Here is a 17081-nt window from a genome sequence, read left to right on the forward strand (position 1 = left end):
GGTGATGTAGGCGGTGGAGGCAGCAAGTGTAGGGGTTCTTTGGGCTTGCACCCAGGAAACTTTTCAAACTAAGAAACAAATATTTGCAAATTATTGGTGGGTGAGGAGGAGGAGGAGGGGAAGCTGGGGATTTTAAATACGGTACTTGAAGTTTTACTTAATCATTCAGGGCAGTTTTACGTTAAAGACCTACAAACTTTTAATACTTCTTCACTTGTAAGACATGCTTTGACATTTTGGTAAATGGAAATGGGGATTAATGTCCTACTGTTCTGCTCTGACTGGGATAATGGAGACGGCATATTTGTCGAAAAAAGGAAATAAACTGAGCTTACCATCTAGAATCTAATACTCGTAACCAGTTAATAGATTGCCATCCAGAAAGTGTTAAATGCCGTCGTCAAGATTCATCAAAAAACGTCCAGTTTGTGCTACCTGTAGTTTAAGAAACACTGTTTAGTTTTGACATCGGTCGTCTGGTTTATGACCATTTAGTTTCATAAACTAGACGACCAATATCAAAACTAAACTAAATGGTCATAAACTAGACAACCAATGTCAAAACTAAACAGTGTTTCTTAAACTACTTGGTAGCAGAAACTAGGCGGTTTTTTTTTGATGAATCTTTATGGCATTTAATACTTTCTGGATGGCAATCTATTGGATACGTGTATTAGATTCTAGATGGTAGGCTCAGTTTCTTTCCTTTTTTCATCAAATCTGAATGATACCCGGTCCCTAGTGCATTGAGTCAACAGGCGTGATTTTCGATTCCTTGCTTGTATGTGACAAGGAGTAGGATCGCTTGTCAAATATCGTAGGTTTCTTCTGGATCCTCTGGTTTTCTCCCATAGCTAAAGACCCCAAGCAAATTATTAAAATAAAACTGAACAATGTGTTAGTCCCAAAATGACCTGGATTGTGTCAAATGGAGGTTAAACCCCATTTCTCTCTCTCTTGTAATCTTTGGATACTGTGTAAGTTAGTGAATCCAAGGTTCTCCACACCTAGCACCAACTACCTTGAGCCATTATTTGGAGAAAGAAAAAGAAAAAAAAATCTCTTTTTCTCACTTTCTCCAAATGGAATAACTGGCTCAATGGATGCAATTTATATTGACTGCAGCTTTCGTCTGAGAATTGGTCTGGATTAACTTTTAATGAGATAGTGTCAAAATTATTGATTTCTTCGTGAAGCACACCAGGATAAACCACCCTGACATTTATTAATGTCAGAACGACTCAAAACGGATTTAATAAATAACCTGTAGAATATTATAACAGATGGAATATGATGACCTATATAGTTAAAATAGTGGGATGAAACTCATGAAAGCAACATAAGGGAATTTACAGAAATTTTTTCGTGTGGAGGGTTGGGGGGGGGGGGGGAGGTGAGAAGACGTGGTTTCAGTCCAACCTCATGGTTTTTCTCTTGGTCCTCTGGTTTCCTCCCACTGTTAAAAGACCTGTAGTGACTGTAGGTGCAAGCAGATATTGAAATAAAATTGTATCATGTTTGTCCTGATATGACCTTGTTGATTGGACATTAAACTCTACTCTGTTGGATGGCCGATTGGTTAGCACGTGCGCGCTGTATCATACAGTCTGTCATTGAGTCAACTGGCGGGGTTTCGATTCCCCAGCTGTACGTGACAAGGAGTAGGGTCGCCTGTCCCACCTTGTGGGTTTTCCCCTGGTCCTCCGGTTTCCTCCCACTGCTAAAGACCCCTACATGCAAGCGAATTATTGAAATAAAATTAAACCATTTGTTAGTGTCGAAATGACCTTGTTTGTGTCGAGTGGACGTTAAACCCCATTTCTCTCTGTCTTGTTAGATTTGATTGGACATTAAACTCCCCTCTATCCTTCTCTCACTTTCTCTACTCTCTTTAAACAAAGGCAGTAGACAGACAGTCTGGATGATCTTTATTAATTCTTTGTGTATATCTCGTTATTAGGTTCTCGAGTGTCAGACACGATACGGAAGGGAATTATAGATGTTAGTCCATACAATGGTTCTGAGTCGTCGCTTATTATGGGAAATGTAGCAGCATTAGGAGGTAAGTAATGCATGTGTTGTCAGTTTCATCATTTCCTTTATTACAAATCTAATGTGTCTCTTAATTTAAAAGGGAGCAATGATGGCTGGCTGACCAGGAGGTCTATGCTCCCAGTGTTGTCAGTGTAAATTCCTTTTATCTTTAATACAGTCCTAGGACTAACTAGAAATATTAGATACTAGATTGATTTTAATGCTTAGCCAATCAAAATTGAAGTATCTACTAAAATTTGAATTTTATCTTTAGTTAAAATTTTGTGAAATGGCCCAGATTTCTTCAAGTTTAGGAATGTGATCTCAAAGATAATACAAATTTGTTGAAGAGAATCCTGTCATCAACTTCTCAAAGACAATTATTATCTGATTTAGAAGACTGTGGTGTATAAGTGTTATGTCTCTAATGCACATGTACGACTATGGAATGACTTACCTGACAAAATAAAGTGTTCAGAAACAGTTGCTCAATTTCGATCTAGACTTAAGACGCATATATTCACGATGTATTATCCACAGGAGCTATTAACTTACAGTCCTTAGAGCTTGCTCATGGATGGATTAAGCGCTATATAAATGTACATTATTATTATTATTATTAATGGAACTAATATAAACCTCTTTGATTTAGCATTTTAAACATTAAAGATCAATTTATTACTATTGCCAGTTGTAACAATATCTATTTGCCCAACCAGGTTTATGTTGTACTTTTTAAACGAGACAGGTTTTTATAATTAATATGTATTGTATATATATATGGTATATAATATCAATGTGATTAAAACACAGATCCTATTTCCTTTTGTTTATGTCTTTACTACATCAGGATCCGGTAGAGTTTTTATATTACAAGTGTCCTGGTTAAAGTGAGGAATTAGCCAATGAAACAGTCTGTTACTGTGGGTTCTTGGCGTGCGATGCATCGAACTGTGGGTAAACAACTAGAAACGTCAACGCTGATTGATTAATCAATGCCTGACGTAATAGGGTCAAAAGATGCTCGTATGACCCCCCTGACGCGACCTTCCAGTACAACTGGTCAGATCTTCATGTAGTAGAGGCCATTGAAAGTATAAAAAAACGAATCAAAATATAGATCTGTATTTTAATCAGATTGAATATAATATGTATCTTATCATTCTTATATTTTAGAGCATAATTGCAAATATTAAGTTATTTGATACAAATTCAATATTTAGTATAATAAAAGGCTTACCGGGTACTGGCTTTAATAATATTTTATTTCGCATACGATATGAGTATATAATACTGATATAATTTGAAAACAGTATATGAAAAGATCAATCATCACAATGTAATTTATACATTTCAATACAATTAGTACAAATTTAGAGAGAAATGGTGTTTAAAGTCCACTTGATACAACAAACCAGGTCATTTCGGGACTAACATATGGTTCTATTTTATTTCCTTAATTCGCTAGCGCACTCGGGTCTTTAGCAGTGGGTGGAAACCGGAGGACCTGGAGAAAACCCACGAGGTTGGACAGGTGACCCTACTCCTTTCATCTCCATAGTAATGTATACATTTGAATACAATTAGTAAACTGTTTCAATGGCATTTAGTAATTGAACTAGAGTATACAGGTCACAATTCTATGGAATACAATTACTGCTTTTTACTGAGCGAGGCTTCTCTAGTCATTATCAAGCTATGATAAAAAATGAAAATATGACAGGACAATATATACATGTACACCACAATGCTAAGTTAATGATGACAAACCAGGGATGTAACTTAATTACGTGTACCTAATGGTAATCTGATTTAATTGTACGCTAATAAGTAATAATACCAATTAACCTAAAAAATTGACTAATTGATTAATGGATAAGTTGTTGTGGAGTATACACAATGATTAGTGGGTTTTAATAATACAAACGTTGCAAGAAAATGAAAATTGATGAAATGTTATCAACGACCCCTTTCACTGAAATAAATACAAATGGTAAAAGGATAGATTGTTGTGGAGTATTTACAACGATTTGATGAGGTTTTGATAATGACAACATCCCACGAAGATGAGATTTGATTGGTGTTATGACCAAAATAATTGATATGTGGATGTTGATGCGAGTGATTACACTGATATACGAAAAACCCTTAGAACAATGACTGCACAAATGATCAATAGTCCCCTGAAGGCTGACAATTTAAAATATTGAGTGGTACTTCACTGGATGTTATGGTGATGTAGAAAAGCAGGGTTAGAAATATTGAGTGCATTAAATTACAATAACCGCAGGCCTGAAAAGCAGAAATGCCTGAAAAGCAAAAATAGTTGGGAATTATTAGTTGTCATTTTTGCATATTATGATGGTTATTACAAACTTCAAGTTGTTACTGGAATATTGATAAGTATTAAATATGATAAAAAGAAAAAAGTAGAATTATGCTTAGCCTTGATTATGTGATAAGAATATCATACGCCCTGGGAAGGAACAATCCTTGATCTCTGTTCATCGTTGGTTTGTGTCGTCGTATATGAATGGCTTCATGTAATCGGCGCGCTCTCTTGTTGCTTATATTCTTGCATAGTGGTTTTACGTTGGACCATTGGACTCTGTGGCGAGGGTTGGAGTTCAAATGTTCAGCTACAGCTGAGTTGTTGGTTGCTGCTTTCGACTTGTGGTCATCTATCCTTTTATTTAATGGTCGCTTTGTCTCCCCAATGTATGCAATCCCACAATTGCATACTATTTGATAAACACATCCCTTTGGTAGTCGAAACGTCGCTCAGTAAAAAGCAGTAATTGTATTCCATAGAATTGTGACCTGTATACAATTAGTAATATGTACAAATTTCAAAACTATAACTTACAAATTGACATTGACAAATAAATAAATATTTCAATACAATTAGTAATATGGACTTACAAATTTCAAAAGTATTGATCAATCGATCAGTCAATGTTCATTGATAACAACCAATTATTCTGGCTTTAAGAGACTCATACTACTACCCTTTTAAAGCAAAAGTTGGTTTGTTTATAATCTAATTAAAATATAGATCTATATTTCGTTTTGTTTTTTATACTTTTGATGGCCTACACTGCATGTAGATCTAACAAGTTATAGTGGGAGTTCACGTTCTATGACGTCTGGTACCAAGCAAGCGACATTTGACCCGATTACGTCAGTCATTCGATTAACCAATTAGCGACCGCCATGTATTTTTTATCTACTTTTGCTTTGTTTTGATTTCTATTGCCGCTAATGTCTACCCACAGTTCCGCGCAAAAAAGGTCAAACGCTCGATTCGACAGACCATTTGATTGGCTGACCCCTCATTTCAAGCAGAACACGAGTTAAATAACAACGCTTCCAGATCCAAGTGTAGTAAAGAGAAGTAAAATCAAAATTTTGAACTATAAAAACGAAACGAAATTGGATCTGTGTTTTAATCAGATTGGTTTGTTCATAATTGCTAATTGGCTTATGTTAGTTGACAATGGAATACAAAATCGGTTGTTTATCTGTAGTCATAAAATTTTTAACGAAGCCAGATTGTCCTGCTACAAAACAAATCGGTATATAGAATCCAATAAAATCTACAATTCCACTCTTGACTCAAATTAAAAATAAAATATAATCCAATAAATTCAACAATTTTACTTTTGACCCAAATTAACTAATAGAATCCTAGAAAATCAACAATTCTATTTTTGACCCAAATTAACTTATAAAATTCAATAAAACAGACAATGTAAAAAGGTGTAGTTATTTTAATCATACCAGCATGTTACCCTGTCTAATATGTAAGGATTACTAAATATTGATCAGTTGTTAAACACAGCAAATATTGAACCAGGAACTCTCTCCATACACTTTGCATTCTATTTTTGTTAGGTGTGTTGGATGGCCAAATGATTAGCATGTGCCCGTTGTATCACAAAGTCTGTCATTGAGTCAACTGGCGTGGTTTTGATTCCCCAGTTATACATGGCAAGGAGTAGGGTTGCCTGTCCAACCTCGTGGGTTTTCTCTGGGTCTCCCGGTTTTCTCCCACTGCTAAAGACCCCTACATGCAACCGAATTATTGAAATAAAATTGAACCATATGTTAGTCCTGAAATGACCTAATGGAGGTTAAACTCACTCTCTCTCTCTCTCTCTCTCCCCTTATCTCTCTCTCTCTCTCTCTCTCTCTGCTTTTCTGGGGGGCGGGGCAGTTTGAGTACAATGAAGATGAGACTTGGCATACTATGTCCTTTGGACAACTGAACGGTAACTGATGGACTTTGATTTTTTATATGTCAAAATTCCAATGAGACACCAATAAGGTCACAAGACAGAAGTTACTAACTCATGTACAGTGTAGTACGGTTGTATTTCTTATTTTTAGCAGCCCTATCTGGTATTATTATTATTATTATTCGTAATTATTATTTTTACTGACATACGTTTTTGTTTTGATTTTATTATCATTATTAAACATTTATATAGCGCTAGTTTCACCAACAGTGCTCAGAAGCGCTTTACAAAACAATGAACACAATCATATACCTGGTACATGTATATATTATGTATATGGTTGTATAGACAGCTATGCTTATATTTTAGGTACATGTATATGGCTATAGAAAGCTATGATAGCTATGGTTATTTTTGGTTACATGTATATGGCTATAGCTAACTATGGTTATATTTTAGGTACATGTATATGGCTATAGACACTTCAGCTATGGTTATATTTTAGGTACCTGTATATGGCTGTAGGCAGCTATGGTTATATTTAGGGTATATAGTTATATTTTAGGTACATGTGTATGGTTGTGTTGATAACTATTGTTATATTTTAGGTACCTGTATATGGTTATTGACAGCTACAGCTTTACGATTACCTGTATCTGCTACACACAGTATAGTTGGTGCTACTATAGGATTTAGTTTAGTAGCTCAAGGTGTTAGAGGTATTGGTTGGATGAAACTAGGAATGATCAGTAAGTCTTAATCCTCTTATTATCTTCTCTGGGTGGGATGGCCGAATAGTCTAATGCATGCGACCTTGGATCAGAAGGTCTGTTATTGAGCCAAGTGGCGTGGTTTCCATTCCTCGTCTGTCCAACTTCGTAGGTTTTTTCCTGGTCCTCTAATTTCCCCTATGACCTAGTTTGTGTAGAGTGGATCTTAAACCCCATTGTTATATTGTTAGGTCAATAACATCTTTTCTGTCTGATCTTTAACGCGTTTGCAGGGTTGGAAAAACGTGACAGGTACCAATGCAATAAAATATTGATTGACAAAGTCATTTATTGCTGCCTCATTTTCAGGCTTGTTTTAGTCATTCTAGTCATAAAAGATTTCTTGACTTGTGCAAAATTCCCCATGTCACATTGCACTAACCTATAGAAATAAAGGGCTGGGCAAGGACATTGTATAGTCTTTCAGATCGTATAAAAAACAAGGACCCATGTACACGTTGGCATGCATGTAAAAGAACCCTTAGCACTTGGAATTAGATATAAGAGTTTGCTGTAGCACCGCTGTCCAGGCAAAATTTCCCTCTTAGCACACTGAATGGCGTATGCCTCTCTTTATTAGCCCAGTCGGATCAGTGGACGTTAAACCCCCATTTCATTTCATTTTATAAACATAAAATTATGGTATGTTAGTCTCAAGATGAACTAAGTTATTATTTTATGTTTCCAGTTGGTTCATGGTTTATTTCACCATTAATGTCTGGTGTTGTGTCTATGTTAGTATTTATGTTACTCAGGAAATTAGTTCTTAGTAAGGTAAGTACAACTTTCACTTTATACCACTATTTGTATTGTACCAGGAGGGTTTGGGTGGCCAAATGGTTTAATGCATGCGCTATAGATCATAAGGTCTGTCATTGAGTCAAGTGGTGTGGTTTCGATGCCCAGCTTGTACGTGACAATTAAGTAGGCCAGTTTGTACTCCAAAGTTACGAGCGTGCCTATTCACTGTTAGCAGGCCTATTTACTGTGAGCAGGCCTATGCACTTAGAGCAGGCCTAGTCACTGTGAGCATTTTATTTTATGAAGATGTTGTCAATATGTTTATTTATGATTGTAGGAGAAACCTTTAGAACCTGGTTTACGGACATTACCTATATTCTATGGTGTAACGGTTGTTATTAATGCTTTCTCTGTTTTTTACGATGGATCTCAACGTAAGTAACTTTAAATCACCATCATATAATAATGTGAAAGTTTAATCTCTAACTCTAATAAGGGAGGGGGTTGGATGGCCGAAAGTTAGGATGTGCGCGCTGTATCGTAAGGCCTGTTATTGAGTTAACTGGTGTGGTTTCGAATCCCTGGTTGTACGTGACAAGAAATAGGGTCGCCTGTCCAACCTCGTGGGTTTTCTCTGGGTCCTCCGGTTTCCTCCCACTGCTGAAGACCCCTACGCGCAAGCAAATGCATCTAGCGGACGTTAAGCCCCATTTGGAATATCAGTCCAAAAATGGTTGAATTCCGTTCCGTATTTGCAAAGATATGACAAATTGAAAAAATTCATTAGATCTATGCTGCACCTATAAGTATCAAGCTTGTCGCCATCTTTATTTGCCAAGAACCAAATTGATAGGCCTTTTTTTAAAACTCAGATTTTTTTTTAAGCCGGGAGATTATCTAGCTTGGTATTACGATTTTGTTGTCTTGATTGTTAAATGTTAATCAATCTGAGTACATATTGGCGTGGATTAGGCTGGGAAAAATTTGATATTTTCTGAAATATACAAATCATGCTTAGTTACTTTAATTAAAACACTAATTATTTCAACTTCACTTCATGAGTACATTAGAAAACTATAATTCACCTCCAGGTGGATGAAACCACAACAGTTGATTCATGTGGCAGTAGTTTCGATTCCCCCATGGGTTTTCTCCGGGTCAAAGTTAAACCCCATCTCTCTCTCTCTCTCTCTAGTCTCTCTCTCTCTCTCTCTCTCTCTAGTCTCTAGTCTCTCTCTCTCTCTCTCTCTAGTCTCTCTCACTCTAGTCTCTCTCTCTCTAGTCTCTAGTCTCTCTCTCTCTCTCTCTCTCTCTCTCTCTCTCTCCTCTCTCTCTCTCTCTTTCTCTCTCTCTCTAGTCTCTCTCTCTCTCTCTCTAGTCTCCCTCTCTCTCTCCCTAGTCTCTCTCTCTCTCTCTAGTCTCTCTCTCTCTCTCTCTCTAGTCTCTCTCTCTCTCCCTGGAATGTATATACATGATTATGTAATTCTACTTTCAGTTCTGCATTTTCATAAAATTCCCTTATATGGAGTGATGATATTATCATTTGGTCTGGGTATACTTATATGTATACTTGTTAGATTTGTTGTTGTACCATGGCAACGAAAGAGAATTCTCGGTAAGTTGAATGGTTTCTCTAAACCTCAGAGTAAACCAAAATGTTCTCGAGTTCCTTGGGATTTTCCGGAGTGGTTTCTCCTTGTCAGTGGTTCAGGACAGCAGAGGTCCTGGCAAGGTACAAAAAACCTGGTCATGTGTACATGTTGGTGTGCATGTAAAAGAACTCTTGCATTGACCTGGCAACTGAAATAGGAGTACGCTGTGTACATGTTGGCCTGCATGTAAAAGAACATATGCATAGACTTGGCTATCGAAATAGATGTAGGCTGTAGCGCCGCTGTCCAGGAAAAATTTCCCTCATAGCCCGCTGTATGGCATATGCCCGTCTTCATTGGGCCATTGCGCGCAGAAAAGTAGGCCTTTGAACGTCATTTGATTTCAGATTGGATTAAATGCTGTTGACAAATAAATATTTACCTGGTAATACGATGAAAGTTTTCTGGGGGTTTTTTTTACACCTGATATTCTGTAGGCCACAACAATTAGATTTTCTGTTCTTCGGGAAAAAAGGTAAAATAAATTTTGGTTGTTGTGCAGTTCAAAAGATTTTAGTTTCAAATTTTGAAGTTTTGAAATTTTAAACGAAGCATATTTCATTTGATTCAAGTTGCTATTTATTTATCAAGTCCATGAAGAACAGAAAATCACATTGGTTTGGCCTAAATACAGGTATAATGATAGAGCTACTGTTATCAATTAACATGGTTTGGCCTAGATATTAAAATGTATTTACACACAAGAGAAATCATCATAATTGTCTGCGATATCACCTCGGTGGAAGCAGACATTAAATAAAGCTATTTCACAATTATCAGATGTAAAGAGTACTAATAATATTCGACGTTTTTAAAGAGACACTGGCACATTTCTTTAAATAGCTTAAGTCAGAATATCTTTCACATGATACAAGTTATTTATTTATCAAAACCTAAAAAAAAATAAAAAACAGAAAAGAATTTGGGGTGGCCTTAAAAATATGAATTTTGGAATGTAGGTTTTGTTTGCTAAAGGATTAAAATTTGATTTCTTTTGTGTTATTTGGTTAATCAACAGCTGATCTGAAGGTAGTTGATAATCCTGAATCAATAGAAAATGGCTATGTAGCAGCAGAAAATGTAGATATGAATATTGAATCAGGTTTGTATATGATTTAATTCTATCTGGAGACTCTGTTGAATCTTCCAGAATTGAATTCTTCCAATCCCACCAGAATTAAATTCTCCCAATCCAACCAACTATGAACATTCCAGAATTGAATTCTTCCAATCCCACCAAAGTTGAACTTTCCAGAATTGAATTCTTCCCATCCCACCAAAGTTGAACTTTCCAGAATTAAATTCTTCCAATCCCACCAAACATGAACTTTTCGGAATTGAATTATCCCAATCAGTAATGGTCTCCAAAATGACAGATTTTGTGGAAAAGTGGGAAGTACGTTGTTTTTAAAATTATGTTTGGTTGTTTATGGTTATTTTTGTAGTAAATTTCTGTGCATTGTTTTGGTAAGAGGAACTTCTTTTGAGAGTTTAGAATTAAAAATATCTGATTATCATTTTGAACTCTTTTTCAGGTTTATTAAAAAATGATCGTAATCAAAATGAAGATAAAAATGTAAGTAAATATATAATAACTTCTCATTAAGGGACCCCTTATATATGTATGTATAAGCAAACATTTGGACCATGGTTAGCATTTGTCATCACAGCAATTGACCATAATGTCATGTTTTCAATTCCTGCAATTGTTCAGCATTGATGAATAATACATGTTTTCTAGAAGGATACCAGGCTCCGTCTGGGGCCCAGAGCCTGGCAGTCATAACACCAAAACCGGAGGTGGTAGTCCATCGCCACCAGGCCTATGTTACTCGCCGGTCCGAGCTACCTCTATATACCAAATTTCAGCCTCAGGACAGCTGTAGTGTAGCCGCCAAACCCTTAACAGACAGGCAGAGAAACAACAGTCACAAATATTAGTATAGATTTCAGAACATTGACTTTGTACAGAGACATTTTGTGAACCTTATAATTTGAGTCAACTTTAGTATTTATTGTAATTAGATTATAATGTATACTTATATTTTATTTAGGCCAAAAATCAATTAGATACACCCATAGTTAAAAATCAAGGCAGAAGAAAAATTCCTAATCCATTTAAAAAGAAAGTCAAAATCCCAGAAAAGGAAGGTAAGCTAATAAGATATATTTTTAACCAATAATACCTATCATTTGGCCCAAAGGATGGCACGAAAAAACTTTTGATAAACCTAAAGTCTTTACCTTCATTTAGTCGGAAAGCTAAATATGGAGTAGAATAATACCAGGTGAATTGAATCATTACACAATATTCGTACCCAGACGTAGACTTGTCCCTGCTCACTTACGTCTTGCCAATTGTTGAACAAGGCATTCACTGGACCTGGCAAACAGTTAATAAGTCAGTTAGAAAACCATTGTTCTTTTCAGACCATCACCCTAATGTAATAATAAGAATAGTAAGTGCAGGGTGACTGCACCACACACAATACACAAGACAAAGCTACAGACAGGACACAATATACATACAGACATCACAAACAACACACGCACATATCATATAGTGGGAGAACGCTAGATCGGAGACGGTCCTGCACATATGACGTCGTATGTGGATTGTGCGTTAGGGTTGTTTAGGGTAAGACTTGGTCCAGGGTTAGGGATAGGGTTAGTGCTAGCCCTGTTTACATCTCCAGACATTGAGACATCACAAATAACACACGCACATATCAGATCAAGTAGATGTATGCGGGGCCTAGCCTCTGGTTCTGCACATTTTTTAAAAATATTTTCATTTGTTACAGAAACAACAGTCGCAACCATTGTCACAGACATAGATGCAGAAAGTGCACCACTAAAAATAAAAGATATTGAGGCTGATTCACCTGATGTTACTATATCAAATCAAAGCTTGACCCGAGGTCGCGATGAGGTCAAGGACAAACCAGAAGCCGCTAGATTATTTTCATTCCTACAGATTTTAACGGCTATTTTTGGTTCTTTTGCTCATGGTGGAAATGATGTCAGGTAAAATTCTCTTCCGTAAACTTGTAGGCGTGACCACAAATAGTCTCAGTCAAAATGGCTATATGTGGCCGAATGATTAACACATGCTCGCTGGATCAGAATGTCTGTCATTGAGTCATGTGACAAGGAGTAGGGTTGCCTGTCCAACCTTCTGGGTTTTCTCTGGGTCCTCCAGTTTCCTCCCATTGCTAAAGACCCTTGTGTTCAACCACTAAGTTGGCAGAGAAAGTTCATCAGGATTTTCCCGTGCGGTTCCCCCTTGTCAGTGGTGTAGAATGGAGGGTATAGTGAGGGATAATTTGTAGTTGTTCAGATGGGATGGAAAATCAAGGTCACATGTACACGAGACTGAATGTATAAAAAAACATTTGCTTAATGCTGACCAACCAGAGACACCCTTCTCGTCGAAATGTCTGTATTCCACAGAATTGTGACACAGTAACCCAGGTATCATTTAATCTTGTGTATCTAGCACTAATTTCTTTCTCATTTGTTTAATATCAGATCTTTGTTTAAAAATTCGTAAAAATCGTTTAAAATCACCAAAAATCATCTAATTTGTACTTGTGTCCAGTTTAAAGCTGACTGATTAATTTTGATAATGAGTGTCCAATTTACAAGTATTTAATTTCCTGACCACTGTCCAAACATTAATCATTATACATCATTAATCAAATGGGTTGTTTATTTTTCAACAGTGATTGAGAAATTAAACACTTGTAAATTGAACACTCATTATCAAAATTGAATGGTCAGCTTTAAACTGGACACTAGTACAAATTAGAAGATTTATGGTGATTTTAAACGTTTTTTACGAATTTTTAAACAAAAATTTGATATTGAACATATGTGAAAGAAATTAGTGCTAGATACGCAAGATTAAATGTTACCTTGGTTACAGTGTGACCTGTGTAATAGAGTTCTATTACTAAGTGGCATTGAAACAATTTGAAATATTGTTTGTTTTTATTTCAGTAATGCTATTGGTCCAGTAGTAGCTTTATGGATGATCTCTAATGAAGGTACTGTGATGCAGAAAGCTCCCACACCTATCTGGATTCTATTATTTGGAGGTGTTGGTATATCTATTGGTCTGTGTGTATGGGGAAGGAGGGTGATGAAAACTATGGGCGAAGATTTATCTAAAATAACACCATCTAGGTAAGTTTCAGACTTAACCTTTAGCCGGGGGGTAGTGGTTGGGTGCTGAATGGTTTAACGTGTGCTCGTTAGAGCATGAGGTTTGTCATTGAGTCGGGGGGTTGGATGGCCGAATGGTTAGCACGCGCGCGCTGTATCATACGATCTGTCATTGAGTCAACTGCCGTGGTTTCGATTCCCCGGTTGTACGTGGCAAGGAGTAAGGTCGCCTGTCCAACCTCGTGGGTTTTCTCCGGGTCCTCCGGTTTCCTCCCACTGCTAAAGACCCCTACGCGCAAGCGAATTATTGAAACAAAATTGAACCATGTGTTAGTCCGGAGTTATTGAGTCAATTGGTGTGGTTTCGATTCCCCGCTTTCACATGACAAGGAGTAGGGTCTAACCTTCTGGAAATTATTGATATAAAATTGAACCAAATGTAAGTCCCGAAATGACCCTGTTTGTGTCGAGTGGACGCTAAACCCTGGTTTGTGATTTTAAAGAGCTTGGGAGTCAAGTCACGTTGAGTTGTCATAACTCTTATTTACCTAAATGGCTCTATAAGATTACGTAATATGTTGTTCACCTATTATGAGTTCTCATTTTTATCTTTCAGTGGTTTTTGTATTGAGATTGGATCAGCTTTAACTGTTTTGATTGCATCCAATGTCGGCATTCCAATATCCACGACCCATTGCAAAGTTGGATCCATTGTATTTGTTGGACGAGCTCGCTCAAATGAAAATGTTGATTGGTCGTTGTTCAGAAATATCATCGTAGCTTGGCTGGTAACGCTGCCGATCTCGGGAGGATTGAGTGCAGCCATATTTGCTGGATTGCAATTAACTATTTAAATGTAGATCCATTGTTTTGGCTGTTTGTTTTGAAGACATGTATGCTGTTTTGGTTGTTTGTTTTGAAGACATGTATGCTGTTTTGGCTGTTTGTTTTGAAAATATATACAATGTTTTTGGCTGTTTCTTTTGAAAACATGTGTGATGTTTTGGCAGTTGCCTTTGAAAACATATATGCTGTTTTGGCCGCTGCCGTTGACAACGAAGTTTAGTAGACAAACATTAATGAGTAAATGAAATTTCCATGTCAAAAGATGTCAAACAGCCATACAGGAAGTGAAATGAAATGTGATACCAGTGCAGTAAATAATTTACTGCGGTCCTGTGCTTTAAATAAAAACAAAATTCCTTCCATAGAAATGTTCAAGAGTGAAGATAACTGCTTGTGTTTATAAAAATTTTGTTTGTTAGCCGCACAGTGTCCAGCCGCACAGTGTCACGTAAGCTTGAAGAGTTCGCATAAAAACGAAACTAGTAGCTTCGTGAGAGAAATCGGTGACGGCTACTCGCCACTTATAGATTTCCAATTTTGTTTTTGATATAGATAATGGTTGTCAATCAAGCATAATATAATGACATCTGCTTTTGTGGCCATTTTGAATACGATGTACACATAAAATAATTAACCATGAAACTAATGCAGATGGTGGCCTAGAAGTTCATGAGAATCTTAATAAAGCAAAGATTTTTGTATTGTTAAACATCATAATCCTTTGAGATTTTTTAGCTAAATATTTGTCAAAATTGATCAATTTCACTGCCATTTGTTAGATGTAAAATTCTGCCCTAATTAGGATCATGAACTCTATTTATTTCAATAACAAAATTGACAACGATAAATCAAAGAAGTTAACTAAAAAAGAAAAACCCAATAATCTGTGCTAAATATTAATTAATTAACATTAATTAAAATATGAAACTGCTGATCGGGTAAGATAGCCGAAGTGCCTTATTTATTTTTGTTATATAACAAAATAAAAGAATTATATGTATATTAACTGATTTGAGTAAATTTAAATATGTATATAATATATTCAACCATATATCAGCCTTGCTCATGTATTTAAATGATATGAGAGAGAAAGAAACAGGGTTTAACGTCCACTCAACACAAACTAGGTCATTTCGGGACTAATATATGGTTCAATTTTATTTCAATAATTCAGTTGAGCGTAGGGGTCTTTAGCAGTGGGGGGAAACCGGAGAACCCAAAGAAAACTCACCAGGTTGGACAGGCGAGCCTACTCTTTGTCATGTACAACCAGGGAATCGAAACCACGCTAGTTGACTCAATGTCAGACCATATGATACAGCACGCACGTGCTAACCATTCGGCCATCCATCATGTGTTAAGTGGACGCTTATAACTTAAACCCTGGATCCTTTCACTTGATTTGATATCTGTTGTTTATATCTTGAAATGTGTATATATTCTGTCTTGTCCGCAGGCTTATCTTGTATTTAAATGATATTTGTTAAGTGGACGCGTACAACTGGTCCCCCGGATCCATTCACTTGACTTGATATTAGATGTTTATTTTTTGCAATGTCTATATAATTCTGTCTTGTCCGCAGGTTTATCTTGTCGGTTTTGGTTTGTGTGTAGTGCGGTCCTCCTGCACTTACTGTTTAAATTATGCTTAAAGTCGTTTAGAATTGATCTTTCATTATTTTTTTTACACCATTGTTTGTATACATGTATTTAAGTACTGTAATTATACGCAATTCATTTTTCCAGAATAATTCGGTCGTGTTTATCTGTTTGTCTGTCTGTTTGTTCAGGTTCCCACTGTCGTGCGATGCATTACGATAGGATTGTCCACGATCTGGTACATGCAGATACTTTCGGATACGTTTCGATACGATCAACATGATTGCTATGACTGACCTTAATAAGACCTGATGGGATCTTCACGATGAAAATCGTGATAGTGGGAACCTAGCATAGTATTATACTTTTACCCAAAAGTATAATTTTTTTTCAATTATTTGGAGTTATAGAAGTAGATATGTATGGTTATAATGTAGACAAGTTGTTTAGATTGTAGTATACTGGCAGATATTTTATTAGTAATTTAGAATTATTGATTGTTTTGAAATTTTACTAGCAATGAAGTAAAGTAGATTGTTTTGAAATTTTATTAGTATTTCAGTAGGCCTATTATTTCTTGTTTTGAAATTGTACTGGCAATTTGGTAGGCCTATTATTTCTTGTTTTGAAATTGTACTGGCAATTCGATAGGCCTATTATTGATTGTTTAGATATTTTATTAGTAATTCAGTATTGCTTGATTTAAAACTTTACTAGCAAGTCAGTACAACTATAGATTGTTTTGAAATTTTACTAGTAATTAAGTATTAATGATGGAATTGAAATTTTACTAGAAATTAATTATTATTGTTTGTTTTGAAATTTTTACTAGCATTTCAGTATTGTTACAACTTCAGTTTTAATTATTGTTTTGAAATTTATCTAGTAATTCAGTTCAATAGATTAGTTTAAAATTTTACTAGTCATTAAGTATTAATGATGGAATTGAAATTTCACTAGAAATTAATTATTATTGTTTGTTTTGAAATTTTACTAGCATTTCAGTATTGTTACAACTTCAGTTTTAATTATTG

At 35.9% G+C, this 17081-nt stretch overlaps 1 protein-coding gene across 1 annotated transcript in view; it reads left to right on the forward strand.

Moving 5' to 3' along the window:
- Positions 1 to 16833, forward strand: part of LOC126821059 (sodium-dependent phosphate transporter 1) — a 37186-nt gene extending 20353 nt beyond the window's left edge. Inside the window, exons 4-14 of the mRNA XM_056099239.1 lie at positions 1961 to 2062; positions 6881 to 7021; positions 7731 to 7816; positions 8121 to 8217; positions 9279 to 9398; positions 10454 to 10537; positions 10971 to 11011; positions 11490 to 11586; positions 12240 to 12462; positions 13438 to 13623; positions 14219 to 16833. Of these exons, the coding sequence (XP_055955214.1) occupies positions 1961 to 2062; positions 6881 to 7021; positions 7731 to 7816; positions 8121 to 8217; positions 9279 to 9398; positions 10454 to 10537; positions 10971 to 11011; positions 11490 to 11586; positions 12240 to 12462; positions 13438 to 13623; positions 14219 to 14456 (1415 nt within the window). The 3' untranslated portion in view covers positions 14457 to 16833. The remainder of the gene's footprint in view (positions 1 to 1960; positions 2063 to 6880; positions 7022 to 7730; positions 7817 to 8120; positions 8218 to 9278; positions 9399 to 10453; positions 10538 to 10970; positions 11012 to 11489; positions 11587 to 12239; positions 12463 to 13437; positions 13624 to 14218) is intronic.
- Positions 16834 to 17081: the final 248 nt, after the last annotated feature.

The sequence above is a fragment of the Patella vulgata genome, chromosome 1 (genome assembly GCF_932274485.2).
Source record: "Patella vulgata chromosome 1, xgPatVulg1.2, whole genome shotgun sequence".
Classification (NCBI taxonomy): domain Eukaryota; kingdom Metazoa; phylum Mollusca; class Gastropoda; family Patellidae; genus Patella; species Patella vulgata.